At 45.0% G+C, this 24,247-nt stretch overlaps 1 protein-coding gene across 14 annotated transcripts in view; it reads right to left on the bottom strand.

Moving 5' to 3' along the window:
• Positions 1-24,247, bottom strand: part of FRMPD4 (FERM and PDZ domain containing 4) — a 919,679-nt gene that overhangs the window by 550,381 nt on the left and 345,051 nt on the right. For 2 of the 14 annotated variants that reach the window (XM_021080631.2, XM_021080623.2), the window contains exon 1: positions 14,273-14,698. The exons of 8 other annotated variants lie outside the window; for them this stretch is intronic. In XM_021080631.2, coding sequence (XP_020936290.1) covers positions 14,273-14,304 — 32 coding nt within the window. In that variant the 5' untranslated portion in view covers positions 14,305-14,698. Of the gene's footprint in view, positions 1-13,005; positions 13,459-14,056; positions 14,151-14,272; positions 14,699-24,247 lie in introns of those variants that run through there. 4 more of the 14 variants (XM_085007340.1, XM_021080622.2, XM_085007349.1 and 1 more) reach the window with 3 other exon arrangements.

Raw genomic sequence — 24,247 nt, 5'->3', positions numbered from 1 at the left:
CCCCTAATCTACACTTTTTTTTTGGCCCTGCCTGCAGCATGCACAAGTTCCTAAGTCAGGGATCAAACCTGAGCCATGGCAGTGACAATACAGAATCCTTAACTGCTAGGCTGCTAGGGAACTCCTAATAACGCTTTTATTAGTTTCTTATGTATCCTTTCAGTATTTTTTAATATAAATGCAACTGTACTGTCATGTAATTTATGGCATTCACTTCATAATGGAGATGGTTTTATACTGCTTCAGAGAGTGTCCCCTTGTTCTCTATTTTTTATAGCTGCATAGTGTTTCATCTTATCTTAATCTATATTCTCATACTTAGATTTCTTAGATTTTGTTTATTCTATGGTAAAAGGATGGAGGCTGAGCAACAGCATTAAATTTACAGGGAATCTTGCATAATTTCCCTCTTTTACAAATGTGAGGAAACAGAGATCTGACTTGCTGAAAATCCACCTGATATTCCAACCACCATTACGCAAACCCTCCATCTCCAAAAGCCTCAAGTCTCATCATTAGGTTAACTTCTATGACAAATGCTGCTTGTCAACTTTAATACCTTTGAGGAACTAGATTGCCCACAATTTTAGCACAGAATTTAAATATCATTTTAATGGCATCTCCAACGACCTTCTGACTTTTACGAGTTTTGAAATACTCAGTATGCTAATATTAATGTCATAAAAAATATGCTCATGAAATCCAAAGACTTCACTGTAAAGATTCACTTCATCGCATTACTATCCAAAGCAAAACACTGGGAAGGATCTAAAGGTTAATTAAACAGGAAGTCATTCAGTAAACTGGTATATATAGTTGTTTATTTTATATTTAGAAAAAAATTTAATGATAAAAGAACATAATAGTTTAAAAATTAAGTACAGAATTGTGTGTATAGGATATTAACTATGTAAAATAGATGGAAAGGTTAAAGACAAGAGAGAAATAAGAGTGATTGTATCTGGCCGGTGGAATTCTGAATATATATATATTTTTTTCCTTTATCAAAACGTTCTGCAATAAAGTTATCTTACTTTTACAATCAGAAAAATCACATCAAAGTCCTACTGATATTGTTATTTAAACCTCTGGATTTATGTGGGTATCCCATCACTTTTTTGATATTCAAATTTATTTGCTAATACTTAATATATTCCTAGGGTTCAAAAATCAAAAGAAAATAAAAATACAAAGCATGGATGGGGGAGGGAGCGGGGAGGGAGTGGGCTGGACGGGGACTGTGGGGTTAGGAGATGCAAACTATGACACTGAGAATGGATAAGCAACGAGGTCCTGCTGTGCAGCACAGGAAACTCTATCCAATCACTCGTGATAGACCAGGATGGAAGAGAATATGAGAAAAAGAATGTATTGTATGTATGACTGGATCACTATGCTGTACAGCAGAAATTGGAACAACACTGTAAATCAACTATACTTTTTAAAAAAAGTGTGGATGGGGGCCTGGGGACCCCCCCATATCTTCTATGTACCCAGTCCATCTCACGACATAATCCCTTGTACCCCTACTTTACAAAGTTAAGTACTCTTAGTTTTTTGTGTATCCTCCCAGTCATTTTTATGCAAACACAATAAATAAATATATATATTAAATCCCCCTTCTCTTTTATATACTTTTATCTTTATTATTTTCACCAAACAATAAATATATCCAGAGAATTTTTTCTATCACTGCATATAGAGCAGTTCCTAGTTCTCTTTTCCCCACAGCCGCAATGCATTTCATGTTAATTTTTAAGCAGTTAACTCGTTCTTAAAACTTGCTCATTCAGTGTGATTTTTTTCTTATGGCCACACCTGCGGCATATGGAAGTTCCCTGGCCAGGGGTAGAATCGGAGCTGCAGCTGCAGCCTACAGCACAGCCATGGCAACACTGGGTCCCAGCTGCATCTGCAAGCTACACCGCAGGCTGAGGCAACGCCAGACCCTGAACCCACTGAGCGAGGCCGGAGATCGAACCCACATCCTCACAGAGACAATGTCAGGTACTTACCCACTGAGCCACAATGGGAACTCCCAGTGTGATATTTTAAAAGAGCAATATAAAAACCAGCCCTAGGTCAAACGTGTGCACTACCTTTCATTTAGTATAGTGTGGATTTCACGTTCTAGTTCTTTATCCCCTTTTCCCAATACTACATGCCAGACACTCTGGTCATGGGTTCTTTAGTATCACATTTAAGTACATAAAACTCTCATTATCAAATCTTTAAGTATGTTCCAAACATTATCTACAATTATCTGCTGGCAGTAGAAAAACAATGTGTGTATTTGGAGAAGACTAGGATATTCAGGACTAGAAGAAAGGGAAAGAAAACAAATGTGAGACACAGAGGATCTGGGCTCAGATGTAGGGCTGGGTCCCAGCCTGTTGGGTAGGGAGTGGTTCACTGCCAAGTGTCCACCAGGTATAACAAACGAGCAGTGGCACCCGATCCTAAAAATCAGGAGCTGTCTGATCTGCCGAATGACGTACGCAAGGCGGCCTATCTGTGATAATTGATACTTGACATCATGTGGAATGCAGTCGGCTTTCACTCTGATTCACTCATAAATCACCAAATACTCATCCAATATCTACTCTGAACGATCTTGCCCTCAAAGAGCTCATAAATGAGACACAATCCCAAAGTAGACTCAATTATGACATGTACCAGTCAACTATTGCCACAATAATGCTGTGTAACAAACCTCCCCAAACTCAGTGGCATCCACCAGTAAGTACCTGTTTTCATGCTCGCAGGTCTGCAGGATGGTGCTGTGCCATGAATCTAGCTTCTGGAACCGGCAGGCTAAAACCCAGGCAGTTCTCCACACAGGAAGGTAAGAAGCAAAAATGAAATGCACACTGCCTCTTAAAGCCTTCTACCAAAACTGATGCTCTTACTCCTGCCTGTGGTCTATTGGCCAAAGCAAGTCACCAGCCCAACGGCAATGGGCCAGGGAAGGACACTCCACCTCTAACAGGAGAAACCGTAATGGCACATAGAAAAGGCTTGGATCTTAAGACGTGGGAACAAAAGTGTGCTCCACCGCATAGTGAATACGTATTATTATAAGCGCAGAGCACATGATGCCGAGCACAGCTCCACTGAATTTCCCAGCCGTTCTGGCAGTTAGGTATGGCCAGGGTCTAAGGTAATGGAGTGTGAATAGAATGATGTACTTCAGTTTCCAGGCGTGGCCCTTCAAAACCTCCCACCCAGGCTTCCCCCAGTTCTCTCTCCTTGAACCTTGATGGGCACGGCAACCTTGAGTCTCCTATTGAAGATGCGAGACCCTCCATCCTCCGGGGGCTCTGACTGAGTGTGTGTGGCAAGGCTCCCACACTCCATCAGGAGTGTCTGTTAGGGCTGCAAGGGAGCAAGAAATATGCCACATTTTTTGGCCACACCCATGGCATATGGAAGTTCCCAGGCCAGGGATCAAACCAGCACCAAAACTGTAACCAGAGCCGCAGCAGTGACAACACCAGAGCCTTAACCCACTGAGCCACAAGGGAACTCATAGGCTACTTATTCTTAAATTGAGGGGGTACTCTGTTAAAGCAGTCAGAGTATCTTCACTAACAAAAGATGCTGGTCAGGCCAATGAACTCGGGATGGGGGTGTTTGAAAGGTTACATGGAACAAGCACAGATTATAAACTGAAACAAAAAAGACAAATGGTGGTTTTCCAAGCGAAAATGGGGCAAGGTAAAGATTGTTCCAGACGAAATGAAGAGTATATATAAAGGCTCAGAGGTGTGACACCATTTAGGACTTCTAGAAAAGTTTAACATAGTTAGAGGTAGGGAGGGGTGTGTGTGTGTGTGTGTGTGTGTGTGTGTGTGTGTGTGTGTGTCCCCACATGTCTGTTTGGGGGTTGAAGAGGAAGTTAACTAAGGCTGAAAAGGAGAAATAACAAGTTTCCAAAAATAAGATACCCAAAGGAAAAAGGGGCCAACCCCCAAGGGGTGGAGACGAAGGATGTGGATTTCTCCCGAGGGACATTAGGATGGACAGATGGCGAGGATCAGGCTTGGACTTTAGAGAGCTTCTAACTCCACCTCCAAGTGGCACAGTAAGTGGTAACAGGTCAAGATCCCAGAGGGGGTCCCCCAGCCACTTCCCCACTCCTCCTCCTAGCAAAGCAGGCGGAAACCCGGGGCACAGCTCTAGCCCCAAAGGGGAATTTGAGTACCGGGCAGAGAGCTCAAGGAAGAACAGTCAGCTGCTCCTGTCAAGTGCAGAGAGTAAATATTTCAGGTTTTCTAAGTCACATGATCACTGGCATCACTACTCAACTCTGCCAAAAGCAGCCAAGAACAATACAGAGACAGATCAGCATGGCTGTGTTCTCATAAAACTTTATTTATAAAAACTGGCAGGAAATAAGCAAATAAAAGCAGAAGTAAACATATCAGGTGGGCTACAGTGTGCGAATCTGTGCCCTAGACCATGGAGGGGGGCACTGTCCTAAGTCCGGTGCCGCTGGGCATGTGAGGGGCTTGTGACAAGACTAATCCCAGGCTTTACCTGCTGTGTACCTGAGACGGCCCCCGCTTCTACCCTGGGGTCAAAACTGGTGACCTGGACTGTGATTTTCCTAAGAGACAAGCACTCTGGACCCCAGTTAGAGGGCTGTTGTCAAACCACCATGGTTAGTTAGATGTATGAGCCAATGCAGAACATTCCTGAAGCGGCCAGATGGCTTCATGCTCTCCACCACAGCAATATTCCACCAGCTGAATAGTCGTGCCAGTTAAATATATAAATACACTCCTTCCTACATTTGTTGGGCGAATTTTAACATTAATTTTAGGAACCCTGGCCTCTTGTGTTCTTTAAAGCTCATCTCTGTCAGATAATTATCACGTTCATATTTTCAGTTAAGCAAATCTCACACAGTCTAGGAAATATATGAAAACAACCAAAATAAACATTAAAACCCCACAGTAAATTGTAATTGTAGGCAAATTGCTTCTCCTTTTCAAATGCGAGAAACATTTCTTTCATTAAAATGACAGTCTTTGCCTATCATTCAAAAGGGACTTCCTAAAATAAAAACTTCCTGACATCGATAAAAACTCATTTTAGCATAATCATAATTTTGCTGGTAGAGCTTAGAGCACTAAAACACAGATTTCTTAGAAGTCCAAGTTGATGACTTTTTAGCTATTAATCATAGAAACAAACACTTCAAGATGTCAAAACAGAAATAAAAGTTGATCCTCTGAGACCTAGTCCAAGAGCAGGCCATTGATTTTTAAGTCGTACCCTCCTTTCTATTCCGGAGCATCATGGTCATTGTTCAGCTAAACAGATTCCAATAATTCATTTGCAAGACATGTTAGAATGAGCTGTATCTGACTTTACTCACTTATTATTTAGTATGAAGTATTCGTCATATGCCAACGGCTATAAACCATACTTGAAAACATATTTCTAAGAGAAGAGCGCAGGAGGAAACCACCACATCTCTTTGCCAGGAAACAGTGTGAATGTTAACTTTGTTATCTAAAACTGAGGCTTTGATTTCTTCAAGATACTCAGCAGAGCTTAGGTACGTAATGACCTAAATCGCTCCGACGCGAGGCAGCATACTTTGGGGACATCTTTGCTATGAAGAACCAAAGGCAGTCTACCGTTTTTCGTTATGATGCTCTCAATCAGATCGTAAGAAAGCTGAGTTAAACTCACCTGCAGACTGGAGTTCCCGTCGTGGTGCAGCGGAAACGAATCCGACTACGAACCATGAGGTTGTGGGTTCGATCCTTGGTCTCGCTCAGTGGGTTAAGGATGCGGCATTGGCGTGAGCTGCGGTGTAGGCCGCAGACGCGGTGGCTCGGAGCTGGCGTGGCTGTGGTATAGGCCGGGGCTACAGCTCCGATTAGACCCCTAGCCTGGGAACCTCCATATGCCATGGGTGCGGCCCTCAAAAGACAAAAGACAAAAAAAAAAAAAAAAAGAAAAGAAAAAGAAAAACTCACCTGCAGACTAATACAGCCTACCTCTGGCCCTCTGCCTACAATTAAATCCACTCAGCTAGTTTTCTTTCCATTTGGAAAAAGATTAATGAAGGTCATCAGCCACTAGGACCAGGTGGCTCAAGTGTACTGTAAGGAAATACCAGGCCGTCTCTGTGGACTTATCAATTCTCGGCACACAACGGTTGAGGCTGTACAAGAACTGCTGCCCGTTCTTTTTCCATCCGTGTTAAACTAGAAGTTGAAAGGCTTATGGAAGGCGAGCATCACTCTAACAAACATCTCTTTGGCCCAAAGAAAGCGGGCCAACTTAGTGACGAAAGAATAAGCACACAACATTGTCCCTTGTTCCCAGTGCAATACCACTAGGGCAATTATACTGGGGTTTTTTTCTGCCTTTTAGGGCTGCACCCACAGCATATGGAGGTTCCCAGGCCAGGGGTCGAATCGGAGCTGTAGCTGCCGGCCTACGCCAGAACCACAGAAACACAGGATCCGAGCCGTGTCTGCAACCTACACCACAGCTCATGGTAATGCCAGATCCTTAACCCACTGACTGAGGCCAGGGATCGAACCTGCATCCTCATGGATACTAGCCAGGTTCATTAGCCATGACGGGAACTCCTGTGTTCACTTTTGATGCTCTATGTCCATAAAATTAAGTAAATAACCTGAGGTCAGAAGTTTAAATAAAGATAAGGTCTACATTAATTGTTAATGTACACTGGTGAAGGCATGTATTTAATATGCTAAATGTAACATGGCAATACAGTTTCTCTCCTTAACCAAACTTGAGCCAGCCTCCTCTGAGCCACCCCTCCACTAGGCCTATAAGGACCTGAACAAACACCAACTACAAGGACCTCTAACAGCTCAAGGCAACATCCCCAGGATGACTCTAGCTCCCCTCAAAGTGTCTGTTTGAGAAAATTCAAAGCAGTAAAAGAACTGACTATTTTAGGAGTTCCCCAGTAGCCTAGCAGTTAAGGACTCAGCATTGTCACTGCTGTGGCTCAGGTTACTGCTGTGGCTCAGGTTTGATTCCTGGCCCAGGAACTTCTGCATGCCGTGGTTGTGGCCAAAAACGGACTCTTCCTGCCACACCCGAGGATGGGCCCCTGTCTCCCAGGCTCTGGGGGAGGGCAGGAGCTGAACTCTGATAAGATTCAGTTCACAAACCCAGACGGCTTTCACATGGACCAACCCCCTTTCTGCTTTTTGTAATGTTCCCCTTCCTGCCCATACTGAGCCCCAGCTCTTTCTCTCCCCATCCCCTCATTCTCTCTTTAAAATGCCCAGTCACCTCTGCACAACTGGAAGTTGTGCCGTGTTCACACATCGGCCTATTTCCCCTACTGCAAGAGTGTTTTACTGATTAAAATCTGGCCTTACCACTTGAACTAGTAGTTGGCTCTGGTGATCTTTGACAGTGTGTCTCTGGTTATACATAAGTCCACATGCACATGCGGATAATGTAAAGAAGAGAATAGGAAAATGCACTGTTTCACCCAGGAGTCAGTAAACTGTTTCTGTAAAGGGCCAGAGAGTAAGGATTTTGGCCATATTTGCCTGCCCTAAGGGCTCTGGAGCATCTACTCAACTTTGTGGTTGTAGAGCAAATGTAGCCACAGACAACATTGAAATGCATGAGCATAGCTGTGTTCCAATAAAACTTGATTTAGAGACACTGATACTTCATATTTTTCTCCTTTTGATTTTTGAACCATTTAAAAATTAAAAGAAAATTTAAAACCATTCTTAGTTCACAGTCTACACGAAAAGAGCCAGCAAGCCAGATTTGGCCCACAGGCCATAGTTTGTCAGTTTAACGTATTAATAATTTTCTTTCTTTGCTATGATGAGTTTCCAAAGTTCAAGATCATTTGATGGTAAGAGCGGGAGATTTAAGGACTGTATTTCACAACAAACTAAAAAAAAAATGCTCTCAGTTTTTTCCCATTGAGCCAAGTATGAAATCAGTTTTAAGTCCATTCCTTAAAAATAAATTTTTAAAAATAAATTTCTAGTTCATCAATAATGGATATTCTCTCATAGCTAAACATCCATGGCAAACTCCAAATGGAATAATAAAGTTGCACTCTCTGTGTGTGTAAGTATGGAATTATTAGGGAAATGCAAATCAAAACCACAATGAGCTATCACCTCACACTTGTAAGCAGGACTATCATCAAAAAGTCTACAAATGTTGGCAACGATTTGGAGAAAAGGGAACACTCTTGGTGGGAAGGTAAATTGGTACAGCCACTGTGGAAAACAGCATGGAGCTTCCTTTAAAAATTAAACCTAGAGCTACCCTATGATCCAGCAATTCCACTGCTAAAAATATATCTAGAAAAAAAAAACCAGTTATGCTAACTCGAAAAGATACATGCACCCCAATGTTCATAGTAGCATCACTTACAAGAGCCAAGATAGGGAAGCCAAGATAGGGTCTATTGACAAAAAAAGAAGGTGTGGGATTTCCCTTGTGGTGCAGCAGGTTAAGGACCCGGCATTATCACTGTAGAGGCTTGGTCACTGCTGTGGCTGGGGTTCAGTCCCTGGCCCAGGAACTTCTACATGCTCAGCCAAAAAAGAAAAAAAAAAAAGATGTGTGTGTCGTGTGTATGTTATGCACACGGCACACAAAATGGCATGTTACTCAACCATAAAAAAGAAGAAAATTCTGCCATTTGCTGCAACATTCATGGACGTAGAAAATATTATGCTGCCGGATACAGAAAGACAAATACTGTATGATATCACTTACATGCGGAATCTTAGAAAAATAAAACGAATGAATGTATACAGCAGAACAGAGACCCACAGATAGAGAAAACAAACTAGTAGTTACCAGTGGGGAGAGGTGAGAGAGGGGTATAGGATTGAGAGATACAAACTATGTGTAAAACAGATAAGCAGCAAGGACATGCTGTACAGCACAGGGAATTATAGCCATTACCTTGTAATAACTTTTAACGGAGTAAAATCTGTAAAAATACTGCATCACTACGCTGTACCCCTAAAACTAATACAACACTGTAAATCAACCATACTTCAATGAGGGAGCGAGGAGAGCGGGGAAAGAGAGAGGGAATGAACAGCTGGAAGGTTCATAAGCAGAAAATGATCGTTTCCAAGTCATGCTTTTCAAGTATAAGTAAGTTTCACTTCAGCTGACAAGTGATATCAAATGCTGATAGCAAGAAGGTGAACATGAACTTGCTCCAAACAGAGAGAGCGAGAGATGCTTGAACTGGTCCATAGCCTGAGCCAGACTCCCTGCCCTGGAACTGCTAACGACTAGACTTTCACAGCTGCAAGCTAGCAACCCCTGGCAAACCAGAGTTAAAAATTCCTAAAAGAGGAATCTAGTTCTGTTATGAAACTGTTCATCATTTCACCTCCTGACAGCCACGAACACCAGCAGAACTCGGAAAGGATTCAGACGATGAGCAAGGAACATTTTTAATAACATTCAAATCCAGAGTCTTCGGGAGTTTTTTCGTCGCTAGCCTGCAGATCCCTGTCCTCAGCAACATTAACGCAATTACTTGGGTCAAAAGGGAGATGGGGAAAAAAATTGACCTTGGCATAGTTTCTTCTACTTCTCTTTTTCCCCGGGAAATATTTACTTCTGAGTAAGGTAAAGACACAGAATAGAAGTTGAGAGGTCTCCAAAAAGGTTTTACACAAAATCTAAGGAAACTATAAATACATATTTTTTGTTCTCCTTCCAATGCAGGAGACTTGTAACAAAATCAGCACACTTGATTATTAGTCACTGCTATATACAAGATAACCCATGCGACTATAAGACAATCTAAAACAAAGCAGCCCTCCAATGTACCTACCACTACAAGGAATAATCTTCATATGAAAAATTGGGACCCAATCATTACCTCAAAGTGTGCCATTTTGCTTAAAGAAATCTTCATTTTTTTTTTTTAATCCAAGAACACATTACTTAGTTTAACAACACCCCTTGGAGTGTGGGGTTTCCAATGACTTCCCTCGGGCAAAGGGGGCATGATCATATGTTTTTCCACTGAACTGCATTCTTTCATAAACATTTCAAAGAGTCCATCTGCTTTACAGATGAAACAGTTGATACAAAGAACAGTAACAATAAAAAATATATATATGCCTATTTTTATACTATTACTGGTTTATAAGGCAATCATCTGTAATGCTCTCATCTACAAGGATGGGAAATGATATATAACTGTTACCAAGGAAACAGTGAAGTAAAATTGCATGTAAACTATCAAGCAGTTTAATAACCAGAAAATTAGAACAAGAAAAAACATCTTCAGATAGAATCATGACACACTGTGCCACCCACGATGGACGCAATCAAGGGTCCCAACTTCCCAGCTATTCCAATGCCTGGTGGTGCTTTATTTTGTTTTCTAGTGATGATGGTAAGACGGGACTGGGTTGGCGAGGGGCAGCTGGAATTGTGAAGTCTCACAGGAGTAAAAGGGGCAAAGATTCTGGGAACAAGTGGTTAAATGCCGGTACGTTCAAAAGTCAAAACAGGCTGTGTATTAATTCCCATGTGCATTAAGAGTCTCTTGGAATTCTCCGTAATTACCACTTTCTTTACTCACCGGTGGGACAGTTAGCAAATATCAGACAGCCAATGCTCTCTAAATTAACATTTAGAATCTCAAGTTCAACTCACTCTGGAACCAAAGGCAAGGCTACGGCCTGGGCTGTGTGTGCGCATCTCTAAACCGGGAGAATTTTAAGCACTCGAAAGTAACCATGCTGATCAAAGCTAAATCCTTTAGGAAGATTATCCATTCCGAAATCAGGAAAATCCTGCAGTGTAAGCACTTTTAGACTGCACCTTTGAGAAAAGAACTTGATTTCTGTAACAGTGTTTAAAACACACACACAAGACTTTATTCCTTCAAGGGCAGAAACAAGCAGCTGCAAACATGTGTTTTTGCATGCTGATGACCCTCTAAAGGTATTTCTATTTCAGCCTGGGGACCATCCTTGAGCTCACGCCGAGAAACAAGAAGAATTCTTATGGATGGGAGATTTCTTAATCGGCACATAAGCTCAGAACATGTGCAGCTTCTCTCTTTAGAATAAACACTCTATTTGGATCACGTTAAGGATAGAAAGTGAAATTCACACTCATTTACTAAATTTTAACCTCTCTTTAAAATAAGATACTAATCACCCACAGCCCGGCTTGGGTTTTGCAAAAACTCAGATTTGTGAAAATCACGAAGGCATCCTAGAATTGAGGAAAAGAGAATGAAACAGCTTTTCACTGATACCTAGCACTGTCTTCCCCCAAACTCCCAAGTTTAAGGACTGAACCTAGGCGCTAGATGTTACCATCAGCTTAACGTTTTCAGCAGCCGAGGCCACCGACATTTATCTTGGATACTCTGAACCACCCTATGGGCTGAATTTCTCTTTCCCTTGGGCAAGCTCTCTGTCCATCACAGATGCCACCAGGCAACCGCTAAACTATTACTCACAGCCGTTTCCCATCCACGGTTCGTGATTTGACAGCTGTTTATAATCCAGCCACAGGCAGCAGCACGCAGGAAAGTTAACAGAATAGAGGTGTGAAGCCATGGCCCTCAATGATATCGGTGTGAAAGCAAACAACTGGCCACACTCCCATCATCCCTTGCTCAACTTCAAAGTCTTCTGATGTGCGTGGCAACACCCCTTGGCGGGCTTCTCCCAGACAGACAGACTTACCCATCAGCGGTATGCTTCACGTCTATCCAGACTAGGTTACACTGGGGCCCTCGCCCTGCGAAATCTGCCTGGAACAAGTGAGTGGTGAGGGAAGATGGAGATGGGCAAGACCCGATCAAGACCTGTGGCCGTCGGAGAGAAGCCCATCTGAATGACAACACCCCAACGCAGTGTTTCTGAAACGGTGACCGGGCAAAGTCCACATACATGTCTGATCAGGGCTACCTGAGGCTGCTCACGCTTGCCTGATGCAACTGACACCTCACCTGGCGGGACTGTCTTAGGATGGCAAGCAGGTCTAAAGTGCTTCCCGAAGACCACTACAGTTTCCCCTCCTTAGGGCCAGGCAGTAACTGCTGGAAAGAGCTGGGGAGGGAGGAGGGGGTGTGCGCTGAAGGCCAGGGCTTCCAGAGACTGGGGCAGAGAAGGGGGGGCGCGGGCTCCTAAGAGTTCTCCTACCTGCCGGGCTCTTGCCTGTGAATGCCACACCGCGAGGAGCACAGACCTGCTTCCCGGGGGTAGATGAAGTCTTCGGAGGTGTCACTGGGGGAGGAGACCTAGGAGGAGCGCTGGGACCAGGTTGCGCCTAGGCGGCCCCAAAGTGGAGGTGTTCCTGCTCTATCAACAGCGCCGGAGAAATCTGCCCGAACCGATGCTTTTTCTGGCGTTTCAACAACATGGCCACTTGGAAGCAAATCTCCACAGCTCTCCAGGCTGAGAACTAGTTACCTCAAGAGAGGTTAAAGGTCTTTGTTTTCTGTCTCCATGACTTCAGCCTCTGGGTCACTGCTGGGAACACCTGACGACGGGTTACCTGGATCAACCTACAAGCGGACTCTTGGGGGTGGGGGGACGGAGGCCTGATTTAGGGGCGGGGGGTCACTCTTGGTCCCTGCTGCTTGGAAAGCAGGAACCCAAGCTCTAAGCACTTCGGGCTTCCCGTAGCAGGCGCGATCACAAGCGTCTCTTAACCCTGAATTATACATGGGACCCAGGCACCACTGGGGCTTTTCCTAAGGCAAAACAAACTATCCAGAATGCTCGTCTGTGCCGGAGGGCGCGCGCATCTGTGAATGTGTGGTCCACAGCCGTGGCTGCACAAGCCCCACGAACCAGTGGGAAAGAAGTTGAACGCGGCAGCCCCTGGCCACCTCGTTTTAGTTCTAGCTTAAGCCCCGCTGCTCTCTCGGGCTCCTGCTTCTCCCCGAGGCTCCCGAAAAATAAAGCCCCAAGTTGCCCGCGGCGGGGGCCCTGGGTGCACGCGAACCGGCGCGGCCCCTACCTCGAGAGCTTTGCAATCTTCACAAAGCTGAAGACATCCATGCAGGCAGCCGGGGACCCCGAGCGCGGCGGCTCCGTCGCCCCTTGTCACGCCAGCAGCAGCGGCAGCCTCGGCAGCCCCATGGCCGGCCGGGACCTCAGCGCGCCCCGGGGCTCGAGTGGCGGCGACGGCGGGTGGCGGCGGCGGCCCGGGAGAACCCGCACCTGGAGGCGGCGGCTGCTACCCCCCTCCGGCCGCGAGCTGCGTGTGCATCCCCGGGCAGGACCATGGATGGGCGCCGGTGTCGGGAAAACTCAACGGAGAGGGGGCCGGGCCGGGTGCGAGGGGCGGGGGCGGAGAGCGCGGCCCGGGGACCGCGGGGCGCCGCGGGGAGGCGAGGCCCGGACCTGGGGCGCTGCTCCTGCGCCCCGGCCCGCCGGCCCCAGCAGCCCCGCGTGCGGAGGAGGGCAGACTGAGCCGGGAGGCGGCGGGCGAGCCCGGCATACGCGCGCGCACCCCTCCCGGCACTGCAGCTGCCTCCCTGCCTCCTTCCCCGAGCCCAGTCCCTTCTCCTCTCCCCACCCCCAAGCCGCGGGGTTGGGGGGGGGGCGCTCTCTGGGCACCCGCGGCGTGTGCCTCCGGATCCGAAAGATCTGATCCCACCGGCTCGGGCACACCGGGAACCGGGAACGCTACCCCCTCCCTCCCCAGACCTAGGGAGAGCCGGGCCACCGCAGATTGCCCAAAGCCTCGATGGGTTCCATAAACAAAACTAGCGACCGGGAAGGAGCGGGGATGGTCGAGGCTGGCTGGTTATTCCAGGGGAAGGGGAAGAAGGGGAAGGGGAAGGGAGGGAGATGCCCAGCTCGGCGGGCTGGATTTGGAGAGCGCTCAGTTCCCACTGCTCCCCACTGCACCGCACCCCCCCCCAACCTCTGGAGCGAGACGTGACAGCTGGCTTGGCTGGGAAGGTGTGTCTTAGGACAGCAGCACCGGGAAAGAGTCGGAGAAATAAGAAAATAAGAACGGGAGGCATGGGGGGGAGGGGGCGGTGCACACGGCTGCTTCTTACTCGAGGGGCAAAGGCACGAGGGTCCCGGGAGCCAGCGGCGCGGAGACGTTGAAGAACGGGATTCAGAATCGAAAGGCAGAGAAGGGACGGGAATGGGGGTCTGGCAGGCGGAGCAGCCGCCTTCGCCAGCTGAGCAGTGGGTGAAGAAGGGGGGAGAATAACCCATTCTCAGAAAACAAAAACACAAAACAAAAGCACAAAAACATCAACACTCACCTTAGGCAGAGTAAACTCCAAGTTGCAGCCATTTAGAACTCCTAGGCTTCTCTTTTACATAATTGTCTCGGATAATCACCCCTCTTCATTAACTCAGTTTTATCTCCCCGGAGGCTCCGGATTCTCCGGAGGGGGGGGGGTGGGGGCCTTTTCCTGTTTTCTTCTCTTGGAGACTCGAGGCCTCTTCTCCGAAATCCTTTACAATTTCTCCCCAGGCTCTCTGAAGGTCAGATGGCTGCCCAAAGTGTGCTCTCCCACCCAGAAGCGTTCACCTGCTGGCAGGGCCACCGCAAAGAAAAGATGCCACCCCCGAAATGTTGGAGGATCTGGCCAGCTCGCTGCTAGCTCTCCAAGGGGATTAGAGAAAAAGGAAATAGGTTTAAAGTTCCCAGACTTCTGCTCCTATGCTGGTCGGTTGCTGTATTTAAAGTCTTCAGTATTCAAGCCTAGCATTTCCACTTTTTTTTTTTTTAAGGCGTTTCTTTCAAAAATTAAAATCAGTAACAATCTGAGAAATCTAAATGACTTGAGACTCAGGCACACAATTACCTGATTTTAAAAATAAGGAGGATCAATTTTCCTTTAGCTTCTTATAGATAGGCTGGTTTAATTTCATGAATGGATTACCACTCTTGATCAGAGGACCTTGGCTGTTGAACCCCCCTCTTGTTTGTGTAAAATAATTATAGTTTGGGTCTCCACGGTGCTTTATAATTTTGAAAGCGCTTTTGCATTTGAGTCTCATAGCAACCCTGTCATAGAAGTAAGGCAACATGTTTAAAAAAGAGGAATCTTATTTTTACACGACAATCTATTCTCAAGGCGTTTTAATGTGGGTCACGTAAGGTTACTGATCTAAACTCTGCGAGAACTCGTCCTTCTCTTCGCAGCTGAAGGAGCACTCCTCCAATGACCACCAAGGCCCTAGCGGCCTGGCCCCTGAGCTCTCTGGCCTCGCCCATTGTTCTCACCTCACTCCCCGCAACAAGTTTACTAGGCCCCAGCAACACCAGCCTCTTTGTGCTCTTCAAACTCTGCAGGTATCCCCCCATCTCCCACCTTTGGCTCCTTGCAATGGTTGTTCCCTCAGCTTAGAACCATCCATTGCGCAGCCATCTCCTTCACCTCATCAAGTCTTTGCAGAAATAGCACTTCCAAAAAGCCACCTCTGAAAAGCCTATTTAAAATTGCAAGACCCCCACACCCGGAGACTCCAAGGCCTCATTAACTGTTTTTTTCTCTTGTTTCCATAGCACTTATCACCCACTAGTATCTTATATAATTTATTTTCATTTCCGTTGCTTCTTGTCTGATTCTTTGGCTGGAATAAAAGCTCCGCAAGGGCAAGGATCTTTTTTTGGTTTTGTTTCTTGGTTTGGTTGGGTTTGGTTTTTAGAACAGTTCCCTGGATGCAGAAGGACCTTAATAGATAACTGTTGAATGAATGAATTTATGCCTGTTCGATTCACAGCCAAACCAACGCTGGCCAGGCATCCCCAGTGGCTCCTGCTCCCTCTCTGACCTCGTCGTCGTTGATGTTGGACCATCTGCCACCACTCCGCCAACCCTAGCACCCTTCACCCTCCCTTAGAATCCTGAGGAGAGCCGTGGAGGCCCTCTCTTCTCCAGGGATTTTTCCCCTTCATCCCATCTTTCCCCAAGAGAGGGGGCCCCCCCAAACCTTGCCTCATGTCTGAGTACACATCTGGCAGGACAAGACCAGCCCTTGATCAGGAAAGGGAAGTAAACCAGTGCCTCTGGAGAATGTGTTCTGAAAGAGCGCTACCTTCCTTCTACAGCAGAGCTGTTGGGATGCCCTTTTAAAAAAGATACCCCTATTAATCAAGATTTCTTGCAGATAGCAACTAGCTAGTTATTCAACAGTGAAAGTGACAGGAAATAGGCATTGTGTTTACTTGTAGAGAGACAACCTCCCTTCAAGACATCTGGTCTACCTGGAACAGCTTGCTGTTGGGCTTTCAATCTGTGCCAGTTTGTGCGCTACAGTTATGAATGGTGCAGATGCTGACTCTCCACAGCCTAATTGCCACCAGGGGGAAATGACTGGCTTCTCCAGGTCTTTATATTTCTCTGGTACATTAATTATCTAGGATGTTTCCTAATGGATTGATTTTTTTTTAAGCAAAGACATTCTCCTCCTCCTCCTTTGTTTGTCATGAACATAAAAATGGAAGACTCTGCTCCCTTGAAACGAACTAACACAGCCAGTTTATACCTTTAAGCTTTCTTGGCAGAAAGACAAAGATTTGAGTCGCTGGTCTCTAGGCTCTGTTCCGTCTCTGTGCCAGGTGTGTGCAGCAGAGGTTGGGATAGGTTTCTTTGTCTAGCATGGAATGGATCTGCCCCAAACAAAAGCCGCTGAGTGGCATTTGGGTACCTATGTGATTTTCTGAGGTTCTATCTTCAGCCTGGAAAAGCTCTAAGGCATCCTTCTACATCCTGTAGAGATTTACTCATTGAAAATGATACTACCCAGCCTTGAGAATCTGTCGAATTTGCTTTATTTGGCTCCAAGTGACATTTCGTCACTTCTGAAAACAAAACACTTTCTTTTTTTGTCTTTTTAGAGCTGCACCCACAGCATATGGAAGTTCCCAGGCTAGGGGTTGAATCGGAGCTGCAGCTGCCACCACAGCTACACCACAGCCACAGCAATGCCAGATCCGGGCCATGCCGGTGACCTATACCACAGCTCACGGCAATGCTGCATCCTTAACTCACTGAACAAGGCCAGGGATCAAACCCAAGCCCTCATGGATACTAGTCGGGCTCATTGCCACCGAGCCATGATGGGAACTTCTGAAAACAAAACACTTTCACACACTGTTGAATATATTCACAAATAAGAGACTTAAGGGCATCAGATCCAGAGCAAGTCATTTAACTTCTCTGAGACTTAGTTTCCCCACCTATAACATGGAAAGGATGATAAATTCCTACCTTACCTAGAATGAGCCCTCAGGTTGGACACCAATTCAGAGCTGAATACACGTGAATTGAAGCACGTGGTTATTAACTCCAGAAGGATTTCTACAACTGGCTTGAGCCTTAGCAGGAAAAGTTTCAGCCTCTTGATCATTACTTTGAAGGTGAACACATCTGATTTGATTGATCAGAGGTGGGTGCTTTGCCTAAAAATCAATCTCGTTGCCTGGTCAGTCACCAAAACCCTAAGCAGTAGTATCTTTTCTGCTCTGAGGGCTTCTCAGGGAAAAGAGGGAGGCATTTCTTCGTTACTATCAAGACCTTATTTCAAGCGAGTGTCATGGATCTGCTCTTGGGCCAGATGTTCCATACAGGATGACAGCTGAGGATTCTTTGGCTGCAAATTACAGTAGAGAGAGCCCCGTGCATTTCGCAGTTGGACTGTAGCATCTTGGCCATCTGGTCACAGTCTTGAACACAGAAGTGAGTAGGTAAAAGCAAGGTATCTGCTAATTCAATCATTATTTAAGGATTTTCTCCTATGAACCAAGCACTGTTCTAGGCACTGGGGAATATAGGAGGCAACAAAACAAGTTTCTGCTGTCATAGACTTTACATTTTAATAGAGAAGATAGATGATAAACAGCAAAATAAGAAAATAACATAAATAAGAAACACCAGATAGTGATGTGCCGAGAATTGAAGCCGTTTCAATTGAAAGGGAGTTCCCAGATGACTAAGAGGCAGTGGTCAAGGAAGACCTCTCTAAGGAGGTGCCATTTAATCTGAGATCTATGACGAATAGGAAGGAGGCCGCCGTGCACATTCACAGGGAACAGCATTTCATACAGGAGGACCAGCAAGAACGAAACAAGAACTGAGTCTCCCAGTCCAGAACAACTCTTCTATGTTTGAAGAATCAGAATGCAGCCAGTGTGCCTGGAGGAGACAGTGTTAAATGGAGTAAGAGTGGGTGAACTTGCAGGGGTAGGCGGGGGCGCGGCCATGTGGGACGCGGTAGGCCGAGGTGAGCCAGCAGCCTCTTTCTGTGGGCTGGGGATCCCTAGGAGGCTTTCTAACATGGGAGGAGCGAGATCAGAGTTAGGTTTTGAATGACCATTCCTGAGGGAAGTTAGCATGGGGACAAGGAGACAACCTAGGAGCCTAGGAGACGGCAGTGATCCAGAAAGGAACATTACAAGGATTTGGCGAAAAGTAGCCAGGCTAAGGATGTGTTTTGAACAGGATGTGTTAATGGATTGCATATGTGAAAAAAGGAGAGAGAGGAGTCAAGGATGACTCACTAATTTATGTTATTAAAAAAAAATACCTTGGTTCCCTTCCCTTTATTTAACATATAAAAACCAGAAGGGGTTGCCCTGCCTCTGGGCTCATGTACACTGCCCTGCCTCCGGTTCTTCCCAGTGATGTCTCGGGTGCTGGAGGGAGCCTCCCCTCTCTTCCCTGCTCAAGGCCCTCACTCCAGCACTTACCCTCTGTTTCTCCTGCATCAGCATTTTTCCTGAACTACTGGACAACTCCTATGTGCATTCAAACCTGCCGCTCTTTATCCCGTCTTTAAGAAAAGCTTAACACCTACCCCAGTCTCCCTTCAGCTATGTCCCATTCTTCTGCTTGTCTTTATCGCAATGATGCTTCAGAAAGTTATTTCGATTTGCTCTCTCTCACTGTATCAATTATACTCCATCTTGTTTTCTAACTACCCTTATGATCACCACTCCATTGAAACTATTCTTGTTGCCATAACCAGGGACATATATGTAGCCAAATCCAATGGTCAGTGTCTCATTTCTCACTGTACTTGACTCAGCTGATGACTCCTTCTTCCCTGAAACATCTTCTTCACTTGGCTTTGGGGATATCTCCTGGTTTTTGTCTTTCCTTGTGGCTTACTCCTCCTCAATATCTTCTCTGTTACTCTTCTGTCACTGTGCCTCATCTTGCCCAACTCTGAACATTGGAATGTCCCAAGACTGAGTCCTACACCTTCTTTTCTTAGACTATGCTTATTTCTAGGTGATCTCATTGGGTTTTATAATGTTTATACACTCTATATGCTGGTAACTCCCACATTTATATCTCTGGCCTGGATCCCTCCATTCCAGACCACCTACTTAACTTCTCCGTCTGATGTCTAATAGGCAGCTTGAAACTAACAAATCCTAAAACTAATTCCCATAGAGAAGACTCCTCCCTCCAGTGTTTTCCATCTCAACTAGTGTCAATTCTATTCTCTAGTTGCTTAGTTCCAAAACCTAGGTACCATCTTTGACTTTTTTCTTCGTCTCTTAAAGCTCACCTCAAATAAATCATCAAATCTTTCAGTCCTGCCTTCAAAATAGATCCATACGATTTTTTACACATCTCACCAACTCCATCACAACCACCTATGTCCAAGTCACCACTTCTCTCCTGGATAATTACAGTGACTTACTAATTGGTCCCCTTGGTTCTCCCATTGCCCCTACTCAACAACTAGCAGGCTCTTTTTAAAACAGCAGGTAGATCATGCCATTTTTCTGTTCACAACATCCAATAGCTTCTCCTCTCACCCGCAAGGACATACGTGATATGGTTCCGTGATCCTCCCTGAATATATATCCTACCCCTCTCTGCTACTCACACCAAGTATTTCATTGCTCTAGTAGTTGGCCTTGGAGATCTTTGTACTTTTTCTCTCTGCCAGGAAAGTTCTTCAAGATATCAGAGAGGCCTTCCAGAATAACACTCCATTTCAAGCAGAAATACCCTACCCTCCAAACAAAACTATTGACAAAACTTAGCGAATGGGAGAAAATATTTACAAATGATATGGCCAATAAGTGATTAATATCCAAATTACACACATAGTTCTTACAACTCTGTATAAAACAACCCAATTAAAAAATGGGCAGAAAACCTGAATAAGTATTTTTTTGTCTTTTTAGGGCCACATCCACAGCATATGGAGGTTCCCAAGCTAGGGGTTGAATCAGAGCTACAGCTGCTGGCCTATGCCATAGCCACAGCCACGCAGGATCCGAGCTGTGTCTGCGACCTACACCACAGCTCGCGGCAATGCCAGATCCTTAACCCACTGAGCAAGGCCAGGGATCGAACTTACATCCTCGTGGATGCTAGTCAGATTCGTTTCTGCTGAGCCACGACAGGAACTCTGACATTCTTCTAATGAAGGTATACATATGGCCAATAGGCACATGAAAAGATGCTCAACATCACTAATTATTAGAGAAATGCAAATCATAACTACAGTGAGGTACCACCTCACGTTGGTCTGAATGGCCATCATTAAAAAGTCTACAAATAATAATCACTGGAGAAAGTGTGGAGAAAAGGGAACCCTCCTACACTGTTGGTGAGACTGTTGGGGCAGCCACTACGGAAAACAGCATGGAGATACAGAAGGAACTGAAGTGCCCATCAACAGATGAGTGGATAAGGAACAGGGGGGATATTAATCAGCCAGAAAAATAATGAAATAATGAAATTCTGCCATTTCCGACAATGTGGATGGACCTAGAGAATACTACACTTTGTGAAACAAGTTAGAGAAAGACAAATACTCTAGGCTATCACTTATATGTGGAATCTAAAAAAATAATACAAATGAATGTATGTAGCAAAACAGCAACAAACCCACAGATACAGAAAACAAACTAGTCGTCATCAGTGGGGAATGGGTCAGGGGGAGGGGTGAGACAGAAGTATGGGATGAAGAGATAAAAAAACTACAATGAGTAAAATAAATAAGCAACAAGGCTATAGTGAATAGCACGAGGAAATATAGCCATTATTTATCTTATAATAACTTTAAATGGAAGATAACCTATAAAATATTGATTCAGTACGTTGTACACCTGAAACTAATATGATATTGTACATCAACCACACCTCAATAAAAAAAGAAATACCCCACCCTCCAGACTCCTCTCTCCTCTTTTTTAGTTTTCTCCATAGCACTTTATTCCACAGGATAATTTTAATTTGTTTTTAATTTCCTATTTCCCCTACCAGAAGGTGAGCTCCATAAAGAGAGAAAAGGGATCAACAAATATGGTTGAATGAATCAATGGATGATTGATTGAATAAGCTAAATTCCATAAAGGTGAAATGTCCATCAACAGATGAATGGATTAAGAAGATGTGGTATACATACACAATGGAACACTACTCAGCCATAAAAAAGAACAAAATAATGCCATTTCCAGCAACATGGATGGAATTAGAGACTCTAATACTAAGTGAAATAAGTCAGAAAGAGAAAGACAAATGCCATATGATAGCACATATCTGGAATCTAATATATGGCACAGATGAATCTATCTACAGAGAAGAAACGAACTTATGGACATGGAGAACAGACTTGAGGTTGCCAAGGGGGAGGGGGAGGGAGTGGGATGGACTGGGAGTTTGGGGTTAGTAAATGCAAACTATTGCACCTGGAGTGAGGTCCTGCTGTATAGCACAGGGAACTATATCTAGCCACTTGTGATAGAACATGATGGAGGATAATGTGAGAAAAAGAATGTATACATATGTGTGACTGGGTCACTTTGCTGTACAGCAGAAATTGACAGAACATTGTAACTCAACTATAATTTAAAAAATTTTTAAAAACACTCAGGGGCATGGAAGTATTGTGTGTGTAGGAATTGTGGGCAGTCTGGTGTTGCTTGGTCTTATAGTACGAAGAAGGGAGAAAGACAGATGAACCTCAAGAGGAGGGCGGGTACCAGGTCATGGACTTTACCTTATGGTCAGTGGGCTTCCAATTTTAACATCAAAATACCTTTACCTAAAAGCAATTATTTCCTAGAATCTCAGAGCAGAAAGCAAATACAGAGTAGGCGCTCCTTGTTTGACGTGGGAACAAAGATCCCAGCTTAGATAGCAACGCCTTTGCCTTCTTCCACCTCTCCAGTTAAAGCACACCCATATGAACCCATTTTGGGAACCATGGCTGCAGTGACGGGGTCATGGACTGGCCTGAACCAGGATATGATCTGGTCAGATGGATATTTTAAATATATCCTTCTTGCCGATTTGGGAAGAAGAATGAACATAATAAGACTAGTTAGGAGAATATAGAGGAAGTCTATGGCAGAAGTTGAAGGGATAGAGAAATGTGTTTGGGATAAAACTACCAGGACTACATATTTGACCATATATGGGAGTAAGAAGGGAAGGGGTCAAGAAACTCTCCCAGATGTCTAATTTAGATGCCTGGGCCAATGGAGATGCACCTGAGACAGTGGTGCCCAAGTGGCAGTTTTATAAGAAAAGATGATGAATTCACTTTGTGACCTGTTGAATTTGAACGGATTGTAAAATACCCAGGTGATGTCCATAGGATGTTAGATGTACATGCCTGAACCCAAAAGGAAGTTGTGACAGGTCAAAGAGACCCAAAAGATGATGAACTTAGTGCAAATGTTAATTCCCCTTCTCCAGGGAATATTGGGTGTAAATAACTGAGCAATGTTCTCAGAGATAGAGGGGCATGTATAAAGACAATGGGATTCTTCAGAAATGAGGTTTAAAAACGAATAAGAGTAGTAAAGAAAGAATTGCTTGTTTTTATTTTCTTTCTTCCCTCTTTTATTTTTTACTTTTTACCTTGCATGCATGTGAATTCTACAGAGGTGGGCAGTGGGACTAGAGGTCAGAAAGCAAAACAAACTGGGTTTTGGGGAGGGGGGTTGTTGGTCGCACCTGGGGCATATGAAGTTCCCAGGCCAGGGACTGACTCCAGGCCACAGCTTTGATCCACACCACAGCTGCAGCAACATCTGGTCCTTAAGCCACTGCATCAGGCCAGGGATCAAACCCACACCTCCACAGTAACCAGAGTCACTGCAGGTAGATTCCTAACCCACTGCACCATTGTGGAAACTCCAAGACAAGGTGGTTTTAAAGCTTATTATTTTTATTAGTATTAAATAAATGATGAATCATGCTGTACATTTGTAAGTTTTCATTTTTCTAAGTTATTTTGTACTCTTAGTTCTTAAAATAGTCCTGTAATTTAGACAAGAAAGTTATTATCCCATTTGAGTGATGACAAAAGGTATGACCACAAAAGCAAAGTGATGACAATAATGTCTACAAAGTATGAGGATTATTATGTAAAGCATTGGTTCCTAGGGATAGGTCTGGCGTCAGAAGGGTTATTATTTTTTTTTTTTGTCTTTTTGCTATTTCTTGGGCCGCTCCTGCAGCATATGGAAGTTCCCAGGCTAGGGGTCCAATCGGAGCTGTAGCCACCAGCCTACGCCAGAGCCACAGCAATGTGGGATCCGAGCCACGTCTGCAACCTACACCACAGCTCACGGCAACGCCGGATCCTTAACCCACTGAGCAAGGGCAGGGATCGAACCCGCAACCTCATGGTTCCTAGTCGGATTCATCACGACGGGAACTCCAGAAGGGTTATTTTTGAATAAAGATTTTGTGGAATAAAAGTCTCAAGTTCTACCACATTAATTCAATTTTTTCTCCCCTATTTGACTCTCTTAAAGGAGATTCAGAAATTAAAGGTGCCACATAGGGCATTAGAAAGAGCAGAAGAGGAGTTCCCGTCGTGGCGCAGTGGTTAACGAATCCGACTAGGAACCATGAGGTCGCGGGTTCGGTCCCTGCCCTTGCTCAGTGGGTTAACGATCCGGCGTTGCCGTGAGCTGTGGTGTAGGTTGCAGACGCGGCTCGGATCCCGCGTTGCTGTGGCTCTGGCGTAGGCCGGTGGCTACAGCTCCGATTGGACCCCTAGCCTGGGAACCTCCATATGCCGCGGGAGCGGCCCAAGAACCAAGAGATAGCAACAATAACAACAACAACAACAACAACAAAAGACAAAAAAAAAAAAAAGAAAGAGCAGAAGACAAGGCACCAGAATTGCTCAGTTCTATTCCCAAATGTGTAAATGGAGATGACCTTTAAGATATCACTTAACTCTTCTTAGTGTTGACTTCCTCATCTGTAAGTTCCATAGGTTAAAATAAGCTTACGTGT

The sequence above is a fragment of the Sus scrofa genome, chromosome X (assembly GCF_054392235.1).
Source record: "Sus scrofa isolate SSC_HxYL_T2T_F1_AM1 chromosome X, Sscrofa_HxYL_maternal_Yorkshire_Landrace_v2.0, whole genome shotgun sequence".
In the NCBI taxonomy this organism is placed as follows: Eukaryota; Metazoa; Chordata; class Mammalia; order Artiodactyla; family Suidae; genus Sus; species Sus scrofa.
The sequence above is the reverse complement of the archived record's forward strand: the minus strand, read 5'-3'. Positions and strand labels throughout refer to the sequence as shown.